The sequence below is a fragment of the Vipera ursinii genome, assembly GCF_947247035.1.
Source record: "Vipera ursinii genome assembly, chromosome: 1".
Classification (NCBI taxonomy): domain Eukaryota; kingdom Metazoa; phylum Chordata; class Lepidosauria; order Squamata; family Viperidae; genus Vipera; species Vipera ursinii.
In genome coordinates this window covers 318,304,677-318,328,518 of record NC_139512.1, presented here as the reverse complement: position 1 = coordinate 318,328,518, position 23,842 = coordinate 318,304,677, and the positions used below count along the sequence as shown (strand labels likewise).

The window sequence follows — 23,842 nt, the reverse complement described above, 5'->3', positions numbered from 1 at the left end:
CTCAGGCTCTCCAGGTGGCTTGTCAACTCCTAATGTTATTTCAGTTGATGTGATTACATTAGAACTGTAAGATGAGACCTGTTGGATTAGATCAGACATGTCAAACACAAGGCCCGGGGGCCGGATCTGGCCCGTGAAGTGGTTTCACGTGGCCCGCGAAGCCATCCTGGAAACAGTGAGGGAACGGCCCCCACTGCCTTGGCTCTGGCCCAGAGACCCTCCTTCTGCCAGAGACCCTCAGATCTGTCCCACTCCTGCCCAGGCCCCCATAGGCACCCTTGATGCGAATGATGTAGAGCTGGCCACGCCCACCTAGCAGGCCATACACACTCTAGCCATGCCCATCCAGTACGCCATGCCCACCCAGGCCATACCTACTCGGCCCCCTGAGGGCAACTGCAGTGCCGATGCGGCCCTCAATGAAATTGAGTTTGACACCCCTGGATTAGATTAAAGGTCTATCTAAGTGCTATCTTGCTTCCCATTAGAAAAATATATGCATTCATTCTACAGATGCCATATAATCTTGATAACTGGTAGATATTTTTTATCCTTACACTTCATGGATTTATTTAACTTTCTTTTATAGATGTAAGTCAATGTCTGTTATTCTGACACTGGATTCCGTACTTTGGGTCCAGACCTAATCTTTAGTAAACACAAGAACTATCTAAAAGAATGACCATGATCCAGTGATATTGTCTCCTGAAGGTGGAAGGCAGAGATTTTCTTTGAATTTTTAATATTAGTTACTTCTTGGCTGCTCTAAAGGATCCTCAAACTTTCTGATCCTCAAACTTTTTATTGGCAATGGTTGAGACTGATCTACATCAGATCTGGGATCTATTAATGTATATGATTAGTTTTAGTTAGTTTTAGTTTTTATTAAATTTTTATACCGCCCTTCTCCCAAGGGACTCAGGGCGGTGAACAGGGCATTAATAGATCCAAAAGTATTAGGTTAGCAGATGTTTAGCAGTCAATGTCAATAAATAATTAATACAAAGTCAATCATAGGAGATAATTTTTTAAAAGAATCTTTCAATTTTATCTGTTGAATGATGAGAACTTCAACAAACTCGAAAAATTAGAATATCGTGCAAAAGTTCATTTATTTCAGTAATGCAACTTAAAAGGGGAAACTAATATATGAGATAGACTCATTACATGCAAAGCAAGATAGTTCAAGCCGTGATTTGTCATAATTGTGATGATTATGGCTTACAGCTCATGAAAACCCCAAATCCACAATCTCAGAAAATTAGAATATTGTGAAAAGGTGCAATATTCTAGGCTGAAAGTGTCCCACTCTAATCAGCTAATTAAGCCATAACACCTGCAAAGGGTTCCTGAGCCTTTAAATGGTCTCTCAGTCTGGTTCAGTAGGAATCACAATCATGGGGAAGACTGCTGACCTGACAGTTGTGCAGAAAACCATCATTGACACCCCCCATAAGGAGGGAAAGCCTCAAAAGGTAATTGCAAAAGAAGTTGGATGTTCCCAAAGTGCTGTATCAAAGCACATTAATAGAAAGTTATGTGGAAGGGAAAAGTGTGGAAGAAAAAGGTGCACAAGCAGCAGGGATGACCGCAGCCTGGAGAGGATTGTCAGGAAAAGGCCATTCAAAAGTGTTGGGGACTTTCACAAGGAGTGGACTGAGGCTGGAGTCAGTGCATCAAGAGCCACCACACACAGACGGATCCTGGACATGGGCTTCAAATGTCGTATTCCTCTTGTCAAGCCGCTCCTGAACAACAAACAACATCAGAAGTGTCTTACCTGGGCTAAAGAAAAAAAGACCTGGTCTTTTGCTCAGTGGTCCAAAGTCCTCTTTTCTGATGAGAGCCTTTTGCATCTCATTTGGAAACCAAGGACCCAGAGTCTGAAGGAAGAATGGAGAGGCACACACTGAAAGATGCTTGAAGTCCAGTGTGAAGTTTCCACAGTCTGTGTTGATTTGAGGAGCCATGTCATCTGCTGGTCTTGGTCCACTGTGCTTCATTAAGTCCAGGGTCAACGCAGCCATCTACCAGGAGATTTTGGAGCACTTCATGCTTCTTTCCGCAGACGAGCTTTATGGGGATGCTGACTTCATTTTCCAGCAGGACTTGGCACCTGCCCACACTGCCAAAAGCACCAAAACCTGGTTCAGTGACCGTGGGATTACTGTGCTTGATTGGCCAGCAAACTCGCCTGACCTGAACCCCATAGAGAATCTATGGGGCATTGCCAAGAGAAAGATGAGAGACATGAGACCGAACAATGCAGAAGAGCTGAAGGCTGCTATTGAAGCATCCTGGTCTTCCACAACACCTCAGCAGTGCCACAGGCTGATAACTTCCATGCCACGCCACATTGCAGTAATTGCTGCAAAAGGGGCCCAAACGAAGTAATGAGTACATATGCATGCTTATACTTTTCAGAGGTCAGATATTGTTCTATGTACACTCCTTGTTTTATTGATTGCATGTAATATTCTAATTTTCTGAGATTGTGGATTTGGGGTTTTCATGAGCTGTAAGCCATAATCATCACAATTATGACAAATCACGGCTTGAACTATCTTGCTTTGCATGTAATGAGTCTATCTCATATATTAGTTTCCCCTTTTAAGTTGCATTACTGAAATAAATGAACTTTTACACGATATTCTAATTTTTCGAGTTTCACCTGTATGATCTCTGTCTTATTTTGGATTACCCTGGCTTAATAGAGAAGCAAGACCAGATTCTTTATGGCTGGAACCACATTCAGAACCTTACTGCTGAGAAGACTATGATAGTATAGTTTAATTTAACAATTTAGAAGCTGTGCAATTCCACAAGACTCTGGGCAACTTTACAACAAAAAAACACTAATAAAAGAACATAGATCATAGACGACTGGGGGAAAACATTACAGATAAAACATTCTATAAGAGGTCAACATTCACCCACCTCAGGGCCTGGGAGAATAACCTGGTTTTCAGAAAATTCCTGAATATTATTGGAATGGGGGCAATATGGATCTCTGGAGGGGGGAGTGCTGTTCTGGCAAGTAGGTGCTGTAATGCACATTTCAAGAGTCCTACTAAATGACATTGTTTAATCAAAGGGACCTGGAGGAAGCCCACTCTAGCTGACCTTACAGAACAGGTGGAATCTCTTGGAGATACGTAATTGTTTAAATGACCAGGCCCTATGCTGTGAAGGGCTTTTACAGCTGAAACCAAATGGTAATCAGTGCAGCTTCAGGAGCAGTGACATCCTATACTGCCCTTGCTGCCACAATTTAGAGCACGGGTGTCAAACCCGTTCATGTCACATGATGTATTGTGATATATTGCAGCATTTTTTTGCCTTTGCGGAGCTGGGGTGGGCGTGGCCTGTGTGTGATGCATCCAGCCTGTGGGTCACCAGTTTGACACCCTTGATTTAAACCATTTGTAGCTTACAAGTGAACTTTAAGGGCAGCCCAACCTAGAGTGTATTGCAATAATCCGTTCATGACTAGGGCATGAGTGACCCTTTGGAAGGCCTTGTGAGCCAACAATGAATGCAATTGGTGACACTATATGATTTTGTCAACTCTCTTTGGGTCAGGGTTGTTACTTATTCTTCAAGCAGAGGCTCTGAGCCCAAGAAGACTCCCAGATTGTTCCCTAGTCTTAAATGGGTAATTGCTACCCCCTCTAAGACTAGAGATAGAAAGTTTCCCAGACCAAGGACTGGAAACTACAGATGGTCAAATATCCATAATCATTTGGTCTTGTTAGGATTAAGCTTGAGTTTGTACTTCTACATCCAGACTTGCATATCATCTAAAGAGTGGAATAGGGCATCAACAGCATCACCTGGGTGGCCTGGAATGTACAATTAAATATCTCTGGACCAATGGGATTTTGTCCAGGATTGTTGAGTCCAAAGACAATGTCTTGAGCATACCACCATCCCTTTTAAGGCTGTGGGAACCAGTCCCTTCCCTCAAAAAGGTTGAGAGCATCATGTGGAACCAAAAACCACATGGCATTTCCCAGACAGGTTAACAATCCAGGAAAAAGATACAGATCTAATAAACAGGTAGCTGAGCTCACAGTTTGCAGGACTCTGTCCACTTCATTAGCAGTTGCAGTCTCAAACTCAGGCACCATATCTCAAACTGGCCTTACCTAATCAGAATCAAACTCTGAGTAGATCTCATTGACTGTATCCATCTGATAGTAGAATATTTTTCAGTGTGGCCTTTTCCTGTGATCCGGCCTTCCCTGACAAAGATTGAGTTGCCTTGAACTGGGCAAATGCAAAAAGGGCAAACAAATAATGATGTTTTGCTGGCATTATTGTCATAATATAATCCTGAATCATATTTATTCCTTATCTTCCTCCAGTGGAACTCCAGGCATCTTTTTGACTGTTTGGAGCTTCTCAGAAAAATAAGGGCATTATAGGATCAGTTTAGAGGGAGACACTGCAATAATGCAATCCAAGGCCTCTGTTGTCAGCCTATTCAAGACTGTGGCCTAAAGCCTTGGCAAAACTACCTATCCAGTCCTGTGGGAAACCCCCAAGTTCCCTATGGAATCCAAGATGATTTGTTAAGCTGTCAGTCTAATTGACCCTGTCTGATCAAACTTCTTTTAGTAAGCTGCAATATGTATTTTTCTAAAGTACTGTGTCCTTTTTCTCCTCCAAAACCCATCCACCCACCATATCATCCTTTTGAACATTGTCCACCTCGTTAGCCAAAAAATTAATTAGTTCCCAGATTAAATGCCAAAATTATTCTTAGTACAGAACCGTCTCCAATTGCTTATCCATCTGGCTATAAATGCAGGCCTTCTGAAAAACAGTCAGTGGCTGGATAACTAACCCAGAGAATTCTCAACTATTTCAGAGCTGGTAAGCAATCAGGCTTCTACCTTGAGGCCAAACAGGCTGCAATCCAAGTGGTTTGGAGGAAGGAGCAGAAGTCAAAATAGAGAAATCTACTTTGCTGGTGTTTCCCATTGCACCTACTTCTTTCTTCTGCTGGATAGGTTTTATGCAGAAATGAGATCCAGATAAATGTATATAGAATTGCAGCCTTAGCGGGCTAGGAGACATAGGATTGCTAGGAACAGATTTAATTTGCAGTTTAACACAAAAAAATTATAAATAACATATATTTATATCCCAATACTTATAAGTTGTCCCTGGCCATTCATTTTCACAATACTTGAATACTGTGTTCTTTCTGCAGTTGGCATATTGTGTTGTGCAGTTCTTGGAAAAAGACAGCAGTCTGACTGAACCGGTAAGCTTTTCTGTGTGATGCTGAGATGGTTGTAATATTATACTTTGTAGATTTTCATGAATATTCAGGAAAATACAATTCAGAAAAAATTATATAAATTAATGTTATTTTTTTTTAAATTTTCCATTAATGAATAATAGAATGGAACACTTTGGAAACAGGGACGAAGGTCCTATCTACTTCTTGAAGCCGCTTCTTGAGACATTTGTCTGTTTTTCAAAATTTTTGAAAGTTTTATTAAAACAATTTCTTTGAAATAAGTATTTGATGTATAATCTTTCTGTATTATTTAGCTTAATGGTTCTACACCTGCTGTTTTGTTAGGGTGGGTTTTTTTTTTGGCTAATCTTTAATCGTTTGATATCACTGTTTTTAATATGTTGCTTTTTAGAAATTCTAAGCATCAGTGACCGAAAAAAGCAAATATTTTGTACATAGTTAAATTAATTTTTTGATGATCAGGCAAAAATCATCATTTCCAAAATTATCAATTAATATTTGACTAACAAATTCATGCACAATTTTGTTCCATTTCTGAAGAAGAATAAGGGGATGGGGAAATGCTCTACTTTAGACACCTTGGAAAATTTCTGTCAGTAGGTTAGATAAATCTATTTTTAATGTTCTTTTAGACTCCTGTTTGTCAATCGGGTAAGCTATTGGTTATTCATGCTGAGATAAATTCTATTCCTAAGTAGTTTGATAATGTTTGTGTACATTGCTGCTGAAATTCATAGTGTAAAAGAAACTGTTATCTTTTTTTGTTCTCGGATTGCTGTCTCTAGCTGGAAACTTTGAAAATTAAACTAGTAAAAAGAATTGAGGCTTGGCCATTATTTATATTTTTCACATAATGATGAGTGAGGAGAGAGAGTGAGAGCAAACAAGTGTTTTCTAATAAAATCCAATAGGAGGAAAAAGGCAAGAAAGTAACTAGAGAGGTTGTGTAACCTGAGGGGTTGTATGTTCAGCTGAGAGAGTGAATGAAAAAAAAGTCTGATTAGTTCCTGATAGGAAGCATTGTGTTCTGAAATTGATGATTGTGTGTTATGGATGACTGCTGCAGAAACGACGGCTGTAGGAGGATTGTAAAACAACCAGATTTCAGAGAATGAACAGAGAGAACAAATAGATTCCATTTAGGAATCCTTAAGTAAGTTCCCCTCCAGTTACCAGTACTTGCTTAGTTAACCTGAGAGACGGAAAAGAACAAGAAGACAAGTGAAGGTGGTAGATTCTGCGTTCCTGGATGTATTCAAACAGAGGTTGGACAGATAACCATCAAGGATGCTTTAATTTAGATTTTTGAGCAGTAGATTGGGCTTTACAATTGAAATGGCCTTGACCAATTCCATTATTCTATAGTTCTCTATTTACTTAGGTGAATAGTTAATTACTTTTTAACAATATACTATTACGTTTAAGCTTATTATTTAAATAAGGTTATGAAATCAATTCCCCAGCCATAATATACATTGAATTTTGGAGGTATCATAGAAAAGGATGAGAACCTACCATAAGTTACATTAAAGTGTTAGTACCACTTTATAATGCCTGGGTAAGACCACTCTTGAAATGCTACATCCAGTTTTAATCACCATGTTGAGACTCTGGAAGGAGTGCAGAGAAAAACCAAGAAAGATGATTAGGGGCCTTGAGGTTAAATTATATGAAGAACAATCGCAGGAATTGGGTATGTTTAGTTTAATGAAAAGAAGGACTATGGGTGACATGGTAGCAGTATTCCAATATTGTAAGGGGCTGCCGCAAGAAGGGGGGTCAAGTTATTCTCCAAAGCATTTGAAGGCAGAACAAGAAGCAATGGATGGAAACTAATCAAGAAGAGAACCAATCTAGAAATAAGGACAATTTTCCTTACAGTAAGAACAATTAATCAGTGGAATAGCTTGTCTTCAGAAGTTGTGGATGCTCCATCACTGGAAGTTTTAAAGAAAAGATTGGACAATCAGTTGTCTGAAATTATATAGGCCTTGTGCTTGAGCAGGGGATTGAACTAGAAGACCTCCAAGGTCCCTTCCAACTCTTGTTATTTTGTTATATTAAATGAAAGCTACTAATAATGATTGATAGAAAGTTTCTGGGCTTTTTTTTTGACCATTAAGGAGTAAATAGATTCTTAGGGTACTATAATGTCCACAAATATCTCCAGTGGTTAAAAATCCTATTCTGTTATATACAGAAGGAGATATACAGGAGGCAGAAATGTTCTATATATATTGTATACTGTATATATGATATATCATGCTACATGAGATGTGTAAAAATGTTGTAAAGGTTTCTTCAAAATTAAAGGCTTCTAGACTGCAAAATTGGTTGTACATAATATATTTAATCTGCTTGCTTTTTTCTTTCAGGTGATAATGGGGTTGCTAAAATTTTGGCCAAAAACACACAGCCCCAAGGAAGTTATGTTTCTGAATGAGCTGGAAGAAATATTGGATGTCATTGAGCCTTCTGAATTTGTAAAAGTTATGGAACCTCTGTTCAGACAGTTGGCCAAATGTGTGTCTAGTCCACACTTCCAGGTGAGTTAAAAGCTAGGGGAGATGACAGCAGGCTTTAGTATATGTACTTGGACAGTAGACAGTTTCAGTTTTTCCTAGGACATTGGCAAATAACAAAAAACATACGACTGTTATATATTTAACTGGTATTACAAAAAGCAGAAAAATAAAACTCTTTTCCACTTACCGTAGTTTCCTATTCTGATTTGTTAGCAGATGAAATTTCAGTTATAAGCCAAGCTAACAAAATCTCACATAAATAGATTGAATGTTAATTTTGATAAGTATCTACTAGCTGTTTGTGTTATTTAAAAATTAGGTCAAATTCAGGTGCCTACTTTATGATGTGCAACATTAAGAATGTAAAGAATGCCTAATTTTTTTCTATTTTTAATTCAGTCGTATTTTCATTATTTATACAGGTGGCAGAGAGGGCATTGTATTATTGGAATAATGAGTATATCATGAGTTTGATCAGTGACAATGCAGCCAAAATCCTCCCTATCATGTTTCCAGCACTCTACAAAAATTCCAAAAGTCATTGGAACAAGTAGGTATTTCAGTGTGGCTTGGGAGGAGTGAAATTTTAAATTAGGGATGATTGCCCTTCTGTCAAGAATTATTGGTGATAGGGTGATAATATTGCTATATTTAGTTTAGATTCCTACATTTTCATCATGGAAGGAAAAAGAGAAGAGTATCAATGGCAGTAATTGAAAATATGCAAATTAAATTCCCAAAGAGAAACAAATATGTTGCCTTTGTCCTATTTGCCTAACTGCATTTTTTCTTGGGTTAATGGGATATGAGTTTGTACACACTAGCTTTGGAGGTAATTTGTAAGTATATGTGCTAGGAATTTAGAGTATGGAACTTCCTGTTTTCCTCAGAGGGTGTTTTTAATCTTTGCCAAAGTGTGTTGGAGACATTTTAAATAATTTATCATAATTTCTGTCTTCTTCAGGACAATCCATGGGTTGATCTACAATGCGCTGAAGCTGTTTATGGAGATGAACCAAAAGCTATTTGATGATTGCACACAACAGTACAAGGCAGAGAAGCAAAAGTAAGTGTTTTTGCTGAGAAGTAGATTGATAGTAGCTAATCTATGAGGGCTGAGATTCTCCTTCTTGAAATAGAAGTTAATAACCAGAATGAAAAATCTGTAGTCTGCTTAAAACTCTGCAAATAAGACATGCCACTTATTCTTATGGAACAGGAGAAAAGATGGGCTGGAACAAAGTACAGATCAAGAAGCCAATAATTAAAATATTTGATAAATTTAATCAGTTATAAAAAGTTGTGTGAACATGGGTTGTTTGGAAGTATAAAAGAAGCTACTAAAGACTTAAAAATACAGTTTTTTAAATGTAGATCTTAACTATAAATCTAAAAATATCCCAAAACATTGTTAAACAACAGCATAATATTATTTATGTTTGTTTATTTATTAGACTTGTATTCCACCATCTTGCCTAGAGGCGATTCTGGGCAGCTTAGAAACATTAAAACAACATCTTATGCCCTGCGGCGATACCTCTAGCACCATCAAATATCAACATCTGCCTTTCCGAGGTCCTTGGGAAGAAATCGATAGGTAGATAAAAACGCCAAATCCACATCTGACTGACTTGTGTGACAAACCATAATAATAATTTATAATTTAAAGACAGGGAGAAAGGGAGCAAGATGTACACGGGGAGGTGTGGGGACATATCTTAATCTGGTAGCCACCTCCAGATTGATGTACTCCTTTATACTAGCTGTAATTCCAGTTGAATGATGTCCATATTAATACATTAAATCAATTTCAAATTTGTACTACCAAAATGTTTGTTTGTTTATATCTCGCCTTTATTATTATTTATACAAATAACTCAAGACAGCCAACATATCCAACACACATTCCTCCTCCTATTTTTCCCACAACAAAACCCCTGTGAGGTTATTGGGCTGAGAGAAAGCAACTGTCCCAAGGTCACTCAGCTGACTTTCATGCCTACAGCAGGACTAGAACTCACATTCTCACCAGGTTTCTTAACCACTAGTGACTAGACTAAACTGGCTGTCATTTTATTTAAAATGAAAATATCATTTAAAAACTGCTGTCCGGGGAAAAAAAAATTGGCCCTCTTGGAAAACCTGTAAAATGAAAATCCATTTGCAAATCAATAAGAAAGGGATTCCACAGTGAGAACTATGTTTGAGATGGCCTTCTCTTTCATAACTACTGTCCTAGTTGATCTTTATAACAGACCTTCACACATAGCTTCAACATTAAATATGTAGATGGAAGATTGTTTAAACATTTAAGATATTTATATATGAATGAACGCAGCATCTCCAGGGTCTTGTGATTTACATTCAGATGCTTGGCAACTGATTCATATTTATGATGGTCACAGTGTCCCAGGGTCATGTGAAGTCACCAAAGCCTGCTGCAACCACCCAGCATATGGGGAGAATAATAACCAAATACCTCCCACCCCACCCTACCACCGCTGCCAATCCTCAACAGAAATGATCACAACAATGAAAACCTCGGACAGGAGGAAGAGCGCCGCCGGGCAGGCAGATGTCTTACTCGGCTGTGGCTTGGGGGGGGCGCACTTTTTTCAGTGCCATTGTAACTTCGAACAGTCACTAAGTGAACTGTTGTAACTCAAGGACTGCCTGTACTTCATTACTTTTTTCCTTTTTTTTTTTTGGTCATCACGTTTTTGACACCTTGCTAGGTGACTGGTGGTACTCAGATGTTGCCATATCCTAAAAGTGGTACAATGGGTGAAAAAGTTGAAAAGCCCTGATCTAGAGAAGTCTCTGGTTCTGTGGAAACCCCAGGCATGGTCATATGACCAGGTCTTAAGGAGCTTTCAGAATATTAAATGTGATGGGGCCAGTCTAATTTCAGGGGGAAGGATGTTCCATAAGATGGGCGCCATGGCAGAAAGGGCACAATTTTCTGGGACCTACCAAAAATAGGTTCCCAGCTAATGATATCCACAGCATGCCTTCTCTTTGAGATCTAATAGAACAGACTGAAGTAATTGGGGAGAGGCAGTCCCTCAGATAGCTCCATCCCATGCTGCGAAGGGCTTTAAAAGTTAAAACCAACATTGAATTGGACCTGGAAGCAACTGGCAACCAATGCAGCTTATATAGCAGAGTAGCAACATGTGCTATTCGAGGAGCACATACAATTGCCCCTTCGGTTGCATTCTTTAATTAATTTAATTAAATAAATTCTGTACCAGCTGAAGCTTCCAGATATTCTTCAAGGGCAGCTCCATGTAGAGTAGTTAAATCTGGAGGTGACTAGAGCATGAGTGACCTAAGCAGGGCCTCCTGATCCAGGAACAGGCATAACTAACATTTTCCTATCTGGTAGTGCCTTGAATTATTATTTTTTTATTTTTTTTTATTTTTATTACATTTATATCCTGCCCTTCTCCAAAGACTCAGGGTGGCTTACAAGCTTAGCAGTAGCCTTCATTCTATGTATATGCCTGCTTGTTAGGGCTTTCACACACACCCCAAGCGGCATTATTACAAAGTCAGCTTAATTGCCCCCAACAATCTGGGTCCTCATTTTACCTACCTCGGAAGGATGGAAGGCTGAGTCAACCTTGAGCCTGGTGGGATGCGAACCTGCACTAATTGCAGGCAACTGGTGTTACTTAAGGAGGCATTAGCCCACTGCTCCACCAAGGCTTATGTTGTACTTCTCAACCTCAAACAAATTCCATATACCTGATTCCCTTGAAACCTTTGAACAGGTATCTGGTAGCAATTTTGCAGTTGCAAAAATAGCATATAAATGTTTTAAAAAAGAAAAATAGAGGCAGTACCCCATGAATTGGAGCATGCGCACACACGTGTGCACACACACACACACACACACACACACACACACACACCTAGAAGCAGGTCTTTAAAACCTCCAGAAATTGTTATCAATATTTTATAATATGATATATAGTGAAAATTATTAGTGATATGGCTGGAGCCCAATCATATTTACTATATTTAATTTCATTTTAAAGGTAACTGAAAATTAAATAAAACCTAGTTATAGTTTTTCCTCCGTGTATTATGTTCTAGAGAGAGCATCTCCTAACATAATATTCAAAGTTCAAGTAAAGCCTTTGATTAAACAAAAAGTTGTGTATCTCTGCCATAAGCAGAAGATCATGGAAACAGAACAGACATTTTCCAGCATTGCCTTTTATGACTATCTCTCCAGAAAGGACAGAAAGACTACTTTTTCAGCTGAGCCTGTTATGGTAGTACAGAAGGCTTTACGGATGGTATGGAAAGCAGTGAGAATAACCTACAAGATTGTAATCCATCTGAGTGAGCAAATTAAGAAGAACAAATACAAATAAGAAGTTTGGTGTGGGAATTCAGTTTAGGAAAGAAGCAAGAAAAGCTAAGGAGGGTACTAATAATTGCTCACTGTGTGATTGGACACACACACACACTTGGTCAATAAAGAATTCTGTTCTGTTCTGTTCTGTTCTTGTTCGTTACTTAAACTAGCTCAGGCAACTTTAGGGAACATACAAAGAAGCGAGTTTCCAGAGAGTGAACTTTATTTGATCAAGCAAAAAGGAATTTGGTGGGAAAAGCATAAAAAACCTCCATGTTTTCTCTAGTAATCTAGCAACTAGGGACAGTGTGTGAGCATTTTATAGATCATTGTGCAGAGGATTCTACAAAGCTAGATTTTTCCCCCTTTTGTTCAGCTGAGGCATATGGGAGACGGAGTTAATTACATTCTGCAGGGAATATTTGTTACACATGCGTGCACACTGGTTGGTTTCGTGTTAAGAGGAAGTGAACAGAGGTAAATGTGTCTATATCCCTTCGGTTATCAGGAAAAATGATTAGATTAAACAAAAGAAGTGCTTGCAAGACTGAGAGATGGGTGAATGTAACTCAAGGAAACCAAGTTTATATAGATTTTTTTTCCCTTTGGAATTTCAGAGTAGATTCCACAGTCTCTCTGTTGTTGCAGTTTCAGGACCATGAATGAAGAGCAGCTACCACAAGCCACAGAGACAGGAAAAGGATTTTATAGGCCCTTCAAATGGAAGGATTCCTGTCTCTGCCTTGAAGAAGTGGAGAGGGAGAAGAGGAGGACTAGTGACTCCTTGCTAAGAGGGACCAAAGCAGTAGTCCAGTAGTCTGTCAAGAGATGAGTGCCTTCCTGGGGTTCATATTTGGCATAGTATGGAAAGACTTCCAAGATCTTTTCTGTGGGAAAAATGACACAGCCAGATCCTGTGAGCAAGCAGGAGAATGAAGGAGCTGGAGCCACAGATGGTGTTTTCTTCACTCCTTCCTATCAAAGGAAATGGCTCTGGAAGAAAGAAGAATTTTGGAAACAGGATCTGCAGATGGTTTCAACAGGAATGGTTGGGATTTTTTGATTATAGGATAGATTTCTGCTGTGAGATGGGCTATGCTTCATCAGAGCTGGGAAGAACATATTTGTAAGATATCTTATAAACTTGATCAAAATTGAAACTGAATTCTGTGGGGACCCCAGAAATAGTTTTGACACCAAGTACTGGGAATGAAACAGAGGTGTATCCTCATGGTGAAAGCATCCAATAATGAGAGCATAAATACAGTAAAAAATAGGTTTAAGGATATAACCCAAGGTTTCCAGAGTCTCTACATACACAAATTCACAGAGTGAATGGGGAACAACAGAAAGAACTAGCAATGTTAACACAGGGAAACAAATATTTACTAGGTATTACTGAAGCCTAGTGCTACAAGCAGAATATGTGGATTGGGAGAAATAGAGGGATCCCCCCCAAAATGAGCATGGGGCCCAATCAGGGGTATTGAGAAAGAAGAGAAAATGAAGCAGCATTTGTTGGAATGTGCTGTATTAGATCACCAAACCAGATGAGCCATATTACTGCTTTCAGGGAAGAGGTAATAATAGGAAACTGCTCAGATAAGTTGAAAAATCAACTTGGGCAGAATTGTGATATCCCAATATTTTCTCAGTGGTCTTGCTGACAGTTTCATTTTCCAGAAGGTTGAAGAAATAGATCTCTCCTAGTTCAGAACCTAGCCAATAGCAAAACCTGGTTGAAGATATGCAAGCAGTAGGACCTCTACTTCCCCTCAGGAGGAAGTAACAAACCATCTTAAGGTAAAGGTAAAGGTAAAGGTTCCCCTGCACATGCGTGCTAGTCGTTTCCAACTCTAGGGGCCGGTGCTCATCTCCGTTTCAAAGCCGAAGAGCCAGCGCTTGTCCGAGGACGACTCCATGTCATGTGGCTGGCATGACTAGACGCCAAAGGCGCACGGAACGCTGTTACCTTCCCACCGTAGTGGTCCCTATTTTTCTACTTGCATTTTTACGTGCTTTCGAACTGCTAGGTTGGCAGAAGCTGGGACGAGTAACAAGCGCTCACTCTGTTACGTGGCACTTGGGATTCGATCCGCCAAACGTCCATCTGATCAACAAGCTCAGCGTCCTAACCCACTGAGCCACCGCATCCCTAACAAACCATCTTAATTTCAGCCAGTTTCATTAATCTTGGAGAATTATTAGGCAGGCAAAAGGAATGTTTGGGATGTCTCAAAAACAAAGTACTAAAATATAGCTGTACGCTATTATACTGAGACAAAACATGATATATAGGGAGATTTTGGTTGAACCAAAAGTTAAGAGGGACAGATTTAGGAAATGAAATGAAGATATGTGAGAATGGCCTTGGGAGAAGGGGAAAAGCCACAGTCAGAGGGACAGTTGGATAAGATGCAGAAGGAATGTGGGCACGATAAAAGTTTCAGAAGAGTCCCTTTCTAGTTTCTTGAGCTGTCAAGGCAACGGGAGAAACGTATTTAACTTGCAAGATTCTGTTACTGTAACCTTACAATAAAGTAGAATTAGTTCATCTGGGTGTGCTTCCTGTCTGGACTACCTTGCAAGACTGGCAGAGGACCAAGAAAGCACATCAGCAAGTTGCTAATGTTTACAGAAAGGCTAAAACTCAAAAGGAACTTAGATTTGCAAGTTGCAAGTAACAACATAACTTTTTCAGTAGAAAAAGGAAAGGGTGGGCCCGCTGCTTGGATAAGATAGCAGGATGGTAACAAACTACGGGGAGAGGGCAGAGCTCCTCAATTCCTCCTTTGCTTTGGTCTTTTTCTCAAAGGGGAACTGTGTTCAAATGGACCTAAGCAGAACAGTTGACACAAGAAGGGAGTGGCAACCCAAGGTAAGTAGAGATAGTTAGGGAGCACCTGACTAACATGAATTTATTTTCAGAGCCTGATTAATTCCGCATAAGAGTCTTAAAGACCTTGTGGATGTTATCTTGGAAGTCATTTTTCCGATCTTTGAGACATCATAAAGAATGAGTACAGTGCCAGTGGACTGGAGAAGGGCAAAGAGGACATATCTATTAACCAATTAGTTTGTCATTATTACCTGGCAAATTCTGGAATAATTTATAGTTTGCATTTGGCAAAAAAGTTATTGTTTTGCTGTAGCCACTATGGATTTACCAAGAACAAATAATGCCAAACCAATCTGATCTCCTTTTTTTAAATAGAGTCACTAATTTAGTAGACCAAAAGAATGAAGTGGACACAGTGTATTTTGGCTTCAGGGTCTCTCATGAATACTAGTAGAGAAAATAGCCAAATATGGACAGGACCATGCTGTTATTGTGTGGATACAAAAATGGTTGAATAATCATACTCAATGAGAGGCCTCTGGGTCTCTGCACTCTGGAAGGAAACATTGAGTAGCAAACTGAAGGGCTTTTTTATATGATTCAGTGTTCTATAAATGACTTGGATCAAATATGTGGATAACAATGCTAAGATGACAGCAATTACTTTATAGAGAACAATGTTAGGATTCACAACTAATGGTTTTTCGTTGGTCAGAAGCCACATTTAGATTGGTTCATTTAGTTGGGAATACCACAGTTTAGGGAAGGACATTGATACATTGGAATGTGGCAAGAGCAAACAGCCAAGATGATAAGGGGCTGCAAGGAAAAAAATTGTGAGAAAACAAGCTGTCATCTAATATCTGAAGAGCTACCATGGAGAGGTTGGGGTAGACTTCTTTAATATATTCTAGAAGTCAAGTCAAGAAAGAATGATCTTAAGTTACAAGGTAGCAGATTTCAGTTATTTATTTATTTATTTAATTTCTATTCCACCCATTTCCTCTACAAGGTGACTGGGCATCATAACATTTTCTGATGTCAGTTGAACATCAGGAAAATTCCTTCATGGTAAGAGCTCTTCAGCAGTAAAATTGATGCCTTGTGAGGCAGTAGACTTCATTGGAAGTACTAAACAAAAACTTGGTGGCCATTTGTTGGAGGTGGTATGGTAGCAGATATATTCACAAGAGATGGGGTTGAACCAGATAATCTCAAAGATTACTTTGAACTTCTACATTCTATGAATCTAATTTGTCAGTTTTGTTAAGGAATTTGTTGTGCAGAGGTCTCCTTGTGCTACCAAAGAGTTGCACAGACAAGGAAGGGTACTTGAGAGCAGTAAGAGTCACACAGTAAACACAAGAGTACACTTGAGTTGTAAAAGCAAAAAGTATTTTACTTTTGAGGTGGTGTAAGAACAAAAAATGCACAGTCAAAAATAAACAGTCCAGGTCATACACAATAGTAACAGTCCAAGGAGTAATCCAAAATACAAAGTCTTCTTACCGGTCCAGAGGTCAATACACAGTTCAGGTTTATCACAGTAACAGAGCAAAAACAGTAATAGTAGAGAGCAGTGAATTCAGAGAGAGAGAGAAGCTACGTTACTAGCTCCCTCTTATGGCCATGAGAACACTTACACACCCATTGGCCAATTAACATCTTAAAGACATGGAACTCTTACACACATAAAGTATGCCAGTTTTCATTGCTGCTTCATATTCTGCATGTTTGGGCAGAGCTCCTCAACTCAAGTAAGAGGAATAGGGAAAGAATGGGTGCTTCACTTTGCAGACTGGAAATGTATACCAGTATTATAATGTCATCAATAGGTAGCAAGCAAGCAATTCTGTGCAGCCCTTCTTCTGAGTACTGCCCATACTGAGAAGCATAAACTGCAAATCTGAAAGCTGCTTGGGAATAAGAAATATAACAATGTTCAATCAGCACTTTAAAACAATTTAGAAGTTTATATTTATTGTAGTGTAAGTTTTTAAAGCTAATTTTTTACTTCCAAGTAAATGTCTATTTAAATTTCTGGATTTATTAGCTTCATGGTCTTTGGCCTGCTCAGGTCCATAACACTACTACATCTAAATGAGCATTTGATCTGTGAGCTTTTTTGAAATCTGGGATAAGAAGTTCCTCCAAGAGGGAAACCCAAAGATGAGGAGAGATGGAGGTTAATGTCTCTTACCTGCTGAAGAATTGAGTTAATAGGATTGGGTGAAATGAGTGAACTGCTTTTGGGGGGGGAGGATGGATTTGTGGCCACTCTGAAACCTGGGGTGAAAGTAGAAAAGGTGTTACTTTATGACATACGTGGGAAGGATTTTACATTTTTCTTATTTATAAGTGAGGGAGGGAAAAGCGAGGGAAAGAGGTATTTAAAATTGAATCAATGTAGCATGGGATATTCTAATGCCTTTCGGGCTTTGTATTTAGAATGGTGTAACATGGTCTGACCTCTAGAGAAAGGATAAACTACTAGAAGTTTTAATACCAAAAAGTAAATTTCTTTCCATCTTCAGAGGGCGGTTCAGATCGAAGGAAAGAGAAGAGATGTGGCACAAGATTGAGGAGTTAGCTCGACAGAATCCTCAGGTAATGATTATTATAATCAGATGAAAGGTTTCAAAATACCCTCATTTTCCTCTGTTTTTAGGTAATACTGCTGAACACTCTTACCATGCAGAAAAACTTTTCAGGGGCAATGCTGAACTAAAGCCTGTGTTAAATCTGACTGTGCCTTTAGTGTGTGGTGCAATAAATGTTACTATCAGCTTCTGTTTGCCACGTATAAAATAGAAGTATAAGCATCAAATGGTGTTAATAGTGATCACATGAGCTTTATCTGATGATATTTTGGAACTGTTTATGATGATAACTTTATTGTCACTTTGAATGTACACCAATTGGCATACATCAAAATGAAATTTCGTTGCATACAGCTCTCAAAGGGTCACCACCTCCGATGTATACTCCTTGTTCGGGGCCCGCTCAAATTTCACATTGTCCATTTTAGTCTCTAGGGAGTGAACGATAGCAAACAGGACAGATGGAAATGGGGCTCTAAGCAGTTGCCAAAACAAAGTAAACTGGTCTAGTTTTTCTGGGTGAACCAAGTACCCATCATAGCTCTGTTTATTCACTTAGTCTGGCACTAGATGAGTGTTTCATAAGTTACTACATCAAAGTCTATGGAGATTCTCAGTCATCCAGGTCATAGTTATCCCAAAGATGTTTTTTCACGCAGGAACTGGATTTTCTTGTTTTCTCTTTGAAGATGTTTTGCTTCTCATCCAAGAAGCTTCTTCACCTCTGACTGAATAGTTGGGGAATAGAAGGATTTATACTCCTTGCAGGCAGCTGGTAATTTGCATTCTTTTAGAGAGTCATTGATGCCACCTGGAGGTTTATCTGTGTTGTGAGGGTCACCCGAGTAGTGCAAATGGGTGTGGAGCCTTCTTGGAATTGTTGAAAGGATTGTGTTGTAGACTGAAGATAGATGATGTCGTACCCCTCCCCCTCTGTTGAGAGAGGGCTGTTCAGTTTTGACATAGATGGTCTGTTTGACCCCTCTTTCAAACCAGCAGTCCTCTCTGTCCAAAATGTGGATTTTGCTGTCTTCGAAAGAGTGGCCTTTGTCTTTTAAATGCAGATGGACTGCTGAATCTTGTCCTGATGGGATTTGTTCTCTTATATTGTGCCATGTGTTTATGAAGTGGTTGTTTTGTTTCTGCAATGTACAGATTTGCAAATGGCTCACTGCATTGTACTGCATATACCACATTGCTCAGTTTTTGTCTGGGTGCTTTATCCCTGGAGTGGACAAGCTTAGTGTATTTGTGTTCCAGTGGGTGGTGACAATAAAAATGTAAATATCGATCTGTGTGTGTGGGTTTTCAGTAAACTTCAGTGTTAAGGCTTCTGTGTTTCTTAATGTATACTGCACAGTCCAGGGAGGCTAGAGTATTTTCCTTAACATCTTCACATGTGAATTTGATGTATCTGTCCACTGAGTTGATATGTTTAGTGAATGCTTCCATTTCCTGTGTTTTGATCTTGACCTAAGTATTGTTCACATACCTATACCAGTGAGTGGGTGGAATTCTTGTCAAGGAATATAGGGCTTTGGTTTCTACCTCTTCCATGTAGAGATTGGCCACAATGGGGAACACAGGTGAACCCATGGCGCAGCCGTGTTTTTGTCTGTAGAAACCTTCACTGTATTTAAAATAGGTAGTGGTCAGGCAGAGGTCCAGCATGGCGCGTATGTGGTCTAGGCTGAAGTTGGTTCTGTCACCTAAGGTGACAGGCTGCACCAGGGGTTCACCTTAACACTGAAGTTTACAGAAAACCCACACACATAGATCAATATTTGGATTTGATTCTCACAACCCACTGGAACACAAAATGGGAGATCAGAATCCTACACCACCGAGCTAAAGGCCTGCTTACCAGCAAAGATGGGAAAGAAAAAGAACTAAAAAACATCAAGGAAGCCCTCAGAATGTGTGGCTATCCCAAGTGGGCCTTCATTAACCCCCACCCCCAAAATGACCCAGCAGGAGCTCCTCCATAACAGACAAACAAGAAGACAATAAACAAAGCAACATAGTCATTACACACATTGCAGGAATATTGAAAAAGCTCAGGAGAATGTTCAGCCAACATAACATAGGTGCACACTTCAAACCCACAAATACACTAAGGCAGAAGCTTGTCCACCCCAAGGATAAAACACCCAGACACAAACTGAGCAACATGGTATATGCAGTACAGTGCAATGAGACATGTGCACACCTGTACATTGGAGAAACAAAACCACCACTTCATAAACGCATGACACAACATATGCCAGGACAAGATTCAGCAGTCCATCTGTATTCAAAAGACAAAGGCCACTTTTTGGAAGAGATTTTGGACAGAGAGGACCACTGGTTTGAAAGAGGGGTCAAAGAGGCCATCTATGTCAAAACTGAACAGCTCTCCCTCAACAGAGGGGGATGGATACGACATCATGTATCTTCAGTCTATAACACAATCCTTTCAACAGTTCAACAATTCCAAGAAGGCTCCACACCCATTTGCACTATTCAGGTGATCCTGATGACACAGATAAATCTCCTGGTTGCATCAACGAGACTCTAAAAGAATGCAATGACCAGCTGCCTGCAAGGAGTATAAATCCTTCCATTCGCCCACCAGCCAGTCAGAGCTTAAAAAGCTTCTTGGATGAGAAGCAAAATGTCTTCAAGGAAAAACAAGAAAGTCCAGTTGCCTCGTGAAAAAGTATCTTTGGGATACTACTTCAAAGGAATAAATGTCAGAAACCTCTTTTGTACATCGACTGTTTCTGCTAACAACAGGGTTTGTAAGATTTCTTAGATAGTTTCTAGGGACAAAACCTGAATTTCTACATATCGCGTGTGATTAATCACTGAGTTACTACTCTTCCCCAGAATACCGAGCTGCTAAACAGCAGATATCATTGCTTGCTGATAACTTGGTTTTGCAAGTTACTGCTTCTCCAAGTTTGACTCCCACAGAACCGGGGCAATATATACCACGTTTCCCCGAAAATAAGACCCAGTGTTATATATATTTTTTTTTGCCTCCAAAAGTGGCACTCATTTTCGTGGGATGTCTTGTGTATGCTAGGACTGCGGCCACCAGGTTGTTCTGACCCAGCCTTCAAAAGTAATGGGAAACCATTTGCGAGTAAAACAAAACCCCTTTTATTAAAACAAGGCAGGAACAATCTTTGTTTACATTGGGTAGACAAAACCAAAAAGAAGTAGTCACAAAGAAACGTCTTTTCCCCTTCTGACCCAGGCAAGAACAGTCTCTGTTCACTTGAGAACTCCAGATAGAAAGTCTTTCAAGGATTAAGCCAAGCAGACACAGTCCCTGTTCATACTGGCTGAGACAAATTCACTACCTATCAGTTCCCAGCAGGGAGACTCAGTTGGCACCTCAAATACAGAGCAAGTAGTCCCGATAAACCTGGTTCTGGCAAAGGAATCTGATTTGATTGATGTATCCTGGAAAATGAACGGTTGTCTGTGACAACGGGCCACTCCCAAACCCCTACTATTTATTTCCCAGCCAGGGAGGGGCAGCTAGCATCTATGTCTTCTTTTCCCTGAGAGCCGGCTTATTACCTTCGGTTGCTCTCCTCTCCTCTCTACGCATACGTGCATATGGGATGGGCCCCATCTGTTCCTCTCCCTCACTCAGGTTAGGCCCCAAAGAAAGCTCCCTCTCCTTCTGGGCGTGGACAGATGGCCCTGGCTCTGCATCTGCCTCTGATTCTGCTTCCTCATCAGAGCCTTCCAAAGGCTCCGAATTTGACCCAGCCTCCCCCTCCTTCTCCTCATCTCATCTCACTCTGCTGCTAGGTCTGCTGGAAGCCGATGGACCACAGCACAGACCTCCCAGGCCCCGACACCTGTCGTGCCGCTGCCTGAGTTCTTCTGCAGCCGCATGGCACATGGCACATTCGCACCGCTGCTGCCACTCACACCAGGAGGATGTGTGGCTTGTCATTCTAATTGCGCTGCTGTAGTTCACGGCAGGATGCCACGCAGCTCATCATGCCGCTGCCACCCCTTGCAGCAGGAGGCCTTGTGGCTTGTTGTGCCAATCACCGCTGCCCCTGGCAGGAGGCTGTGTGGCAAGTGGTGGCCCTGGTGCAATGTGCCATGCAGCCTCCTGCCATGAGTGGCAGCAATGGCATGATGCGATGTGTCATGTGTTGTGCGGCTGCAAGCAGCCACAGAAGAACTCAGGCAGTGGCGCAACAGGTGTCAGGGTGTGGGAGGCCTGGCTGCAGCGGTCCTAAGGTAAGTGGGTGTGGGGCACATGAGACAGCTCCACCACGACCCTCGCCTTAGCTTGATTTTTACCCGTGGGCCTTGCCCCAAAATAGGGCTTATTTTGGGGGCAGGGCTTATATTAGGTGCACGTGTAAAAAATAAGTTAGTGTTAATTTTTGGCATAGGTCTTATTTTCTGGGAAACACAGTAGATGACACTTCTCTGTCCATTACTTGAAAGACAAGAATAGCTATCTTTATAGGAAAACCTTATATATAACTATGGAGTACCACATTTCAGATGAACCTGTTTAAAAACATTTTTCATAATCCAGCTTAATTTTAAGAGACATAAAATTGTTTCAAGGATAATATTATAGTATTACTCCTATATCATTTGACCACTATGTGAAATATAATCCATCCCCCAGTGTTAATTCTTGTATAAATTCATATTTTGAATATTGAATAAAATACAAGTTTTGAATAGGTAATAGCTGCATAACAACAATTGCGTTGTTAGCTTTTTGTTAGGGTTGGATCTTATGTCTTGACACTTTTCATTATTTTGTTTAATTGGGATTTTCACCCGTGCAACAAAAGAATGAATCAATCCCCTTTAGTGTAAGGGGATATCTGAATTAAGAATGAAAGTTTCCAGTCACTTTTATATCCCCAAATCTATTTCACAAACGGGATCACGAATTGTAATTGAAAACATTCACATTATATCCTTTTTTTCTTTTTTGGATCTGTGTATATGTGTAAACATTTGATGTTCTAGTACTTGAGTTGCTGAGCTTGCATTCCCATTTTTCTGTGTGCTATGTTCCTGCAGTACCCCATGTATTGCGCACCCCCACCTTTGCCTCCTATTTATTGCATGGAGACGGAGACCCCCACTACAGAGGACATACAGCTACTGAAGAAAACGATGGAAACAGAGGCTGTACAGGTGATTTAATTATATAAACCCAGTTGATCCAGAGTCTTTCTGTAGCATGTAGTTCCTGGTAACTAGTTTCTCTTTTAAGCAAGCAAGCAAATTTTGACAGACCCTTACTTGGCTCAAAAGCAAGCTAATCATAAATGATTAGCACATGATTTCTCTGTGGAAAGGCAGAATGGTGGAAAATAATCCTTAATTCTCAAATGTATGCCTAGGAAATGTATGCAAAGGATTTGTGGGCTACCAAAGCTTAAAATAGACGGACAGTGGTTTTTAAACCTCATACTGGGTGCATTTCTGACTACTGCAGGTTTATAAACTTATCCATAGTTACTGAGCTCCAAAAACAAAACACCAAGTCACAAAACTTTTTCAGTTCCTTCCTCTACCCGCACTTTTTTTACTGGTTTTGTTTGTTTTACATGGCTTTTTGCAAACAAATATATAATTATTCTAGTAACTATGAAATGAGTCACTTGGGTGCACTTAGGACTAAATAAGTACCAATAGGTAACTGGAACACTGACTATTTTGTAAGTTAATTTCATTTTGCATGAAAGGATAAAATCAATAGTTCAGGAGGAGGCATAAAGGAAATCTCATAGTATTTGGGATGGTTAAGTTACATACTTAACATTTTAACAAAAGTACTTCTTCCTCATGGTGATGCTCCTTGAATTATGTAGGTCTGTGACACAACTCCAGTGTTGATACACTTCAAGTTAGTCGTAATTGCACTTGGCTATATTTCATACTGGAGAGTATAACTTTTTATTCCTTCGCTACTTTTTGTACTTCCTCTGTTTCCTTTTAATTTTGCCTCTCATTAGCATACTGTCAGCTATTTTTCTCCTATCTGAATTTGTAGTACCAAATTTGAAAGCTGTTTGAAAAAGTTTGTATCATACCTTCCCTGTCAGGAAATAGTTTTAAAAAATTGTTTGCTCACAGATTAAATAGTATACTTTATTGATTAGTCAATTGATCATATCAAAGCATGAACATCAGCCCAGTAAGTTACAATGAAATAAGATACAGTGAAATGCAATGAATACAGTGCAATAC

General features: G+C 39.8%; 1 protein-coding gene across 2 annotated transcripts in view; it reads left to right on the top strand.

The window, feature by feature from the left end:
• The window catches only part of PPP2R5D (protein phosphatase 2 regulatory subunit B'delta), a 55,618-nt gene that overhangs the window by 28,659 nt on the left and 3,117 nt on the right, over window positions 1–23,842 (top strand). The window contains exons 10-15 of one of the 2 annotated variants that reach the window (XM_083350030.1): window positions 5,219–5,272; window positions 7,648–7,818; window positions 8,220–8,347; window positions 8,762–8,863; window positions 17,540–17,612; window positions 22,667–22,783. In XM_083350030.1, coding sequence (XP_083206156.1) covers window positions 5,219–5,272; window positions 7,648–7,818; window positions 8,220–8,347; window positions 8,762–8,863; window positions 17,540–17,612; window positions 22,667–22,783 — 645 coding nt within the window. Of the gene's footprint in view, window positions 1–5,218; window positions 5,273–7,647; window positions 7,819–8,219; window positions 8,348–8,761; window positions 8,864–9,251; window positions 9,667–17,539; window positions 17,613–22,666; window positions 22,784–23,842 lie in introns of those variants that run through there. The other variant, XM_083350031.1, reaches the window with a different exon arrangement.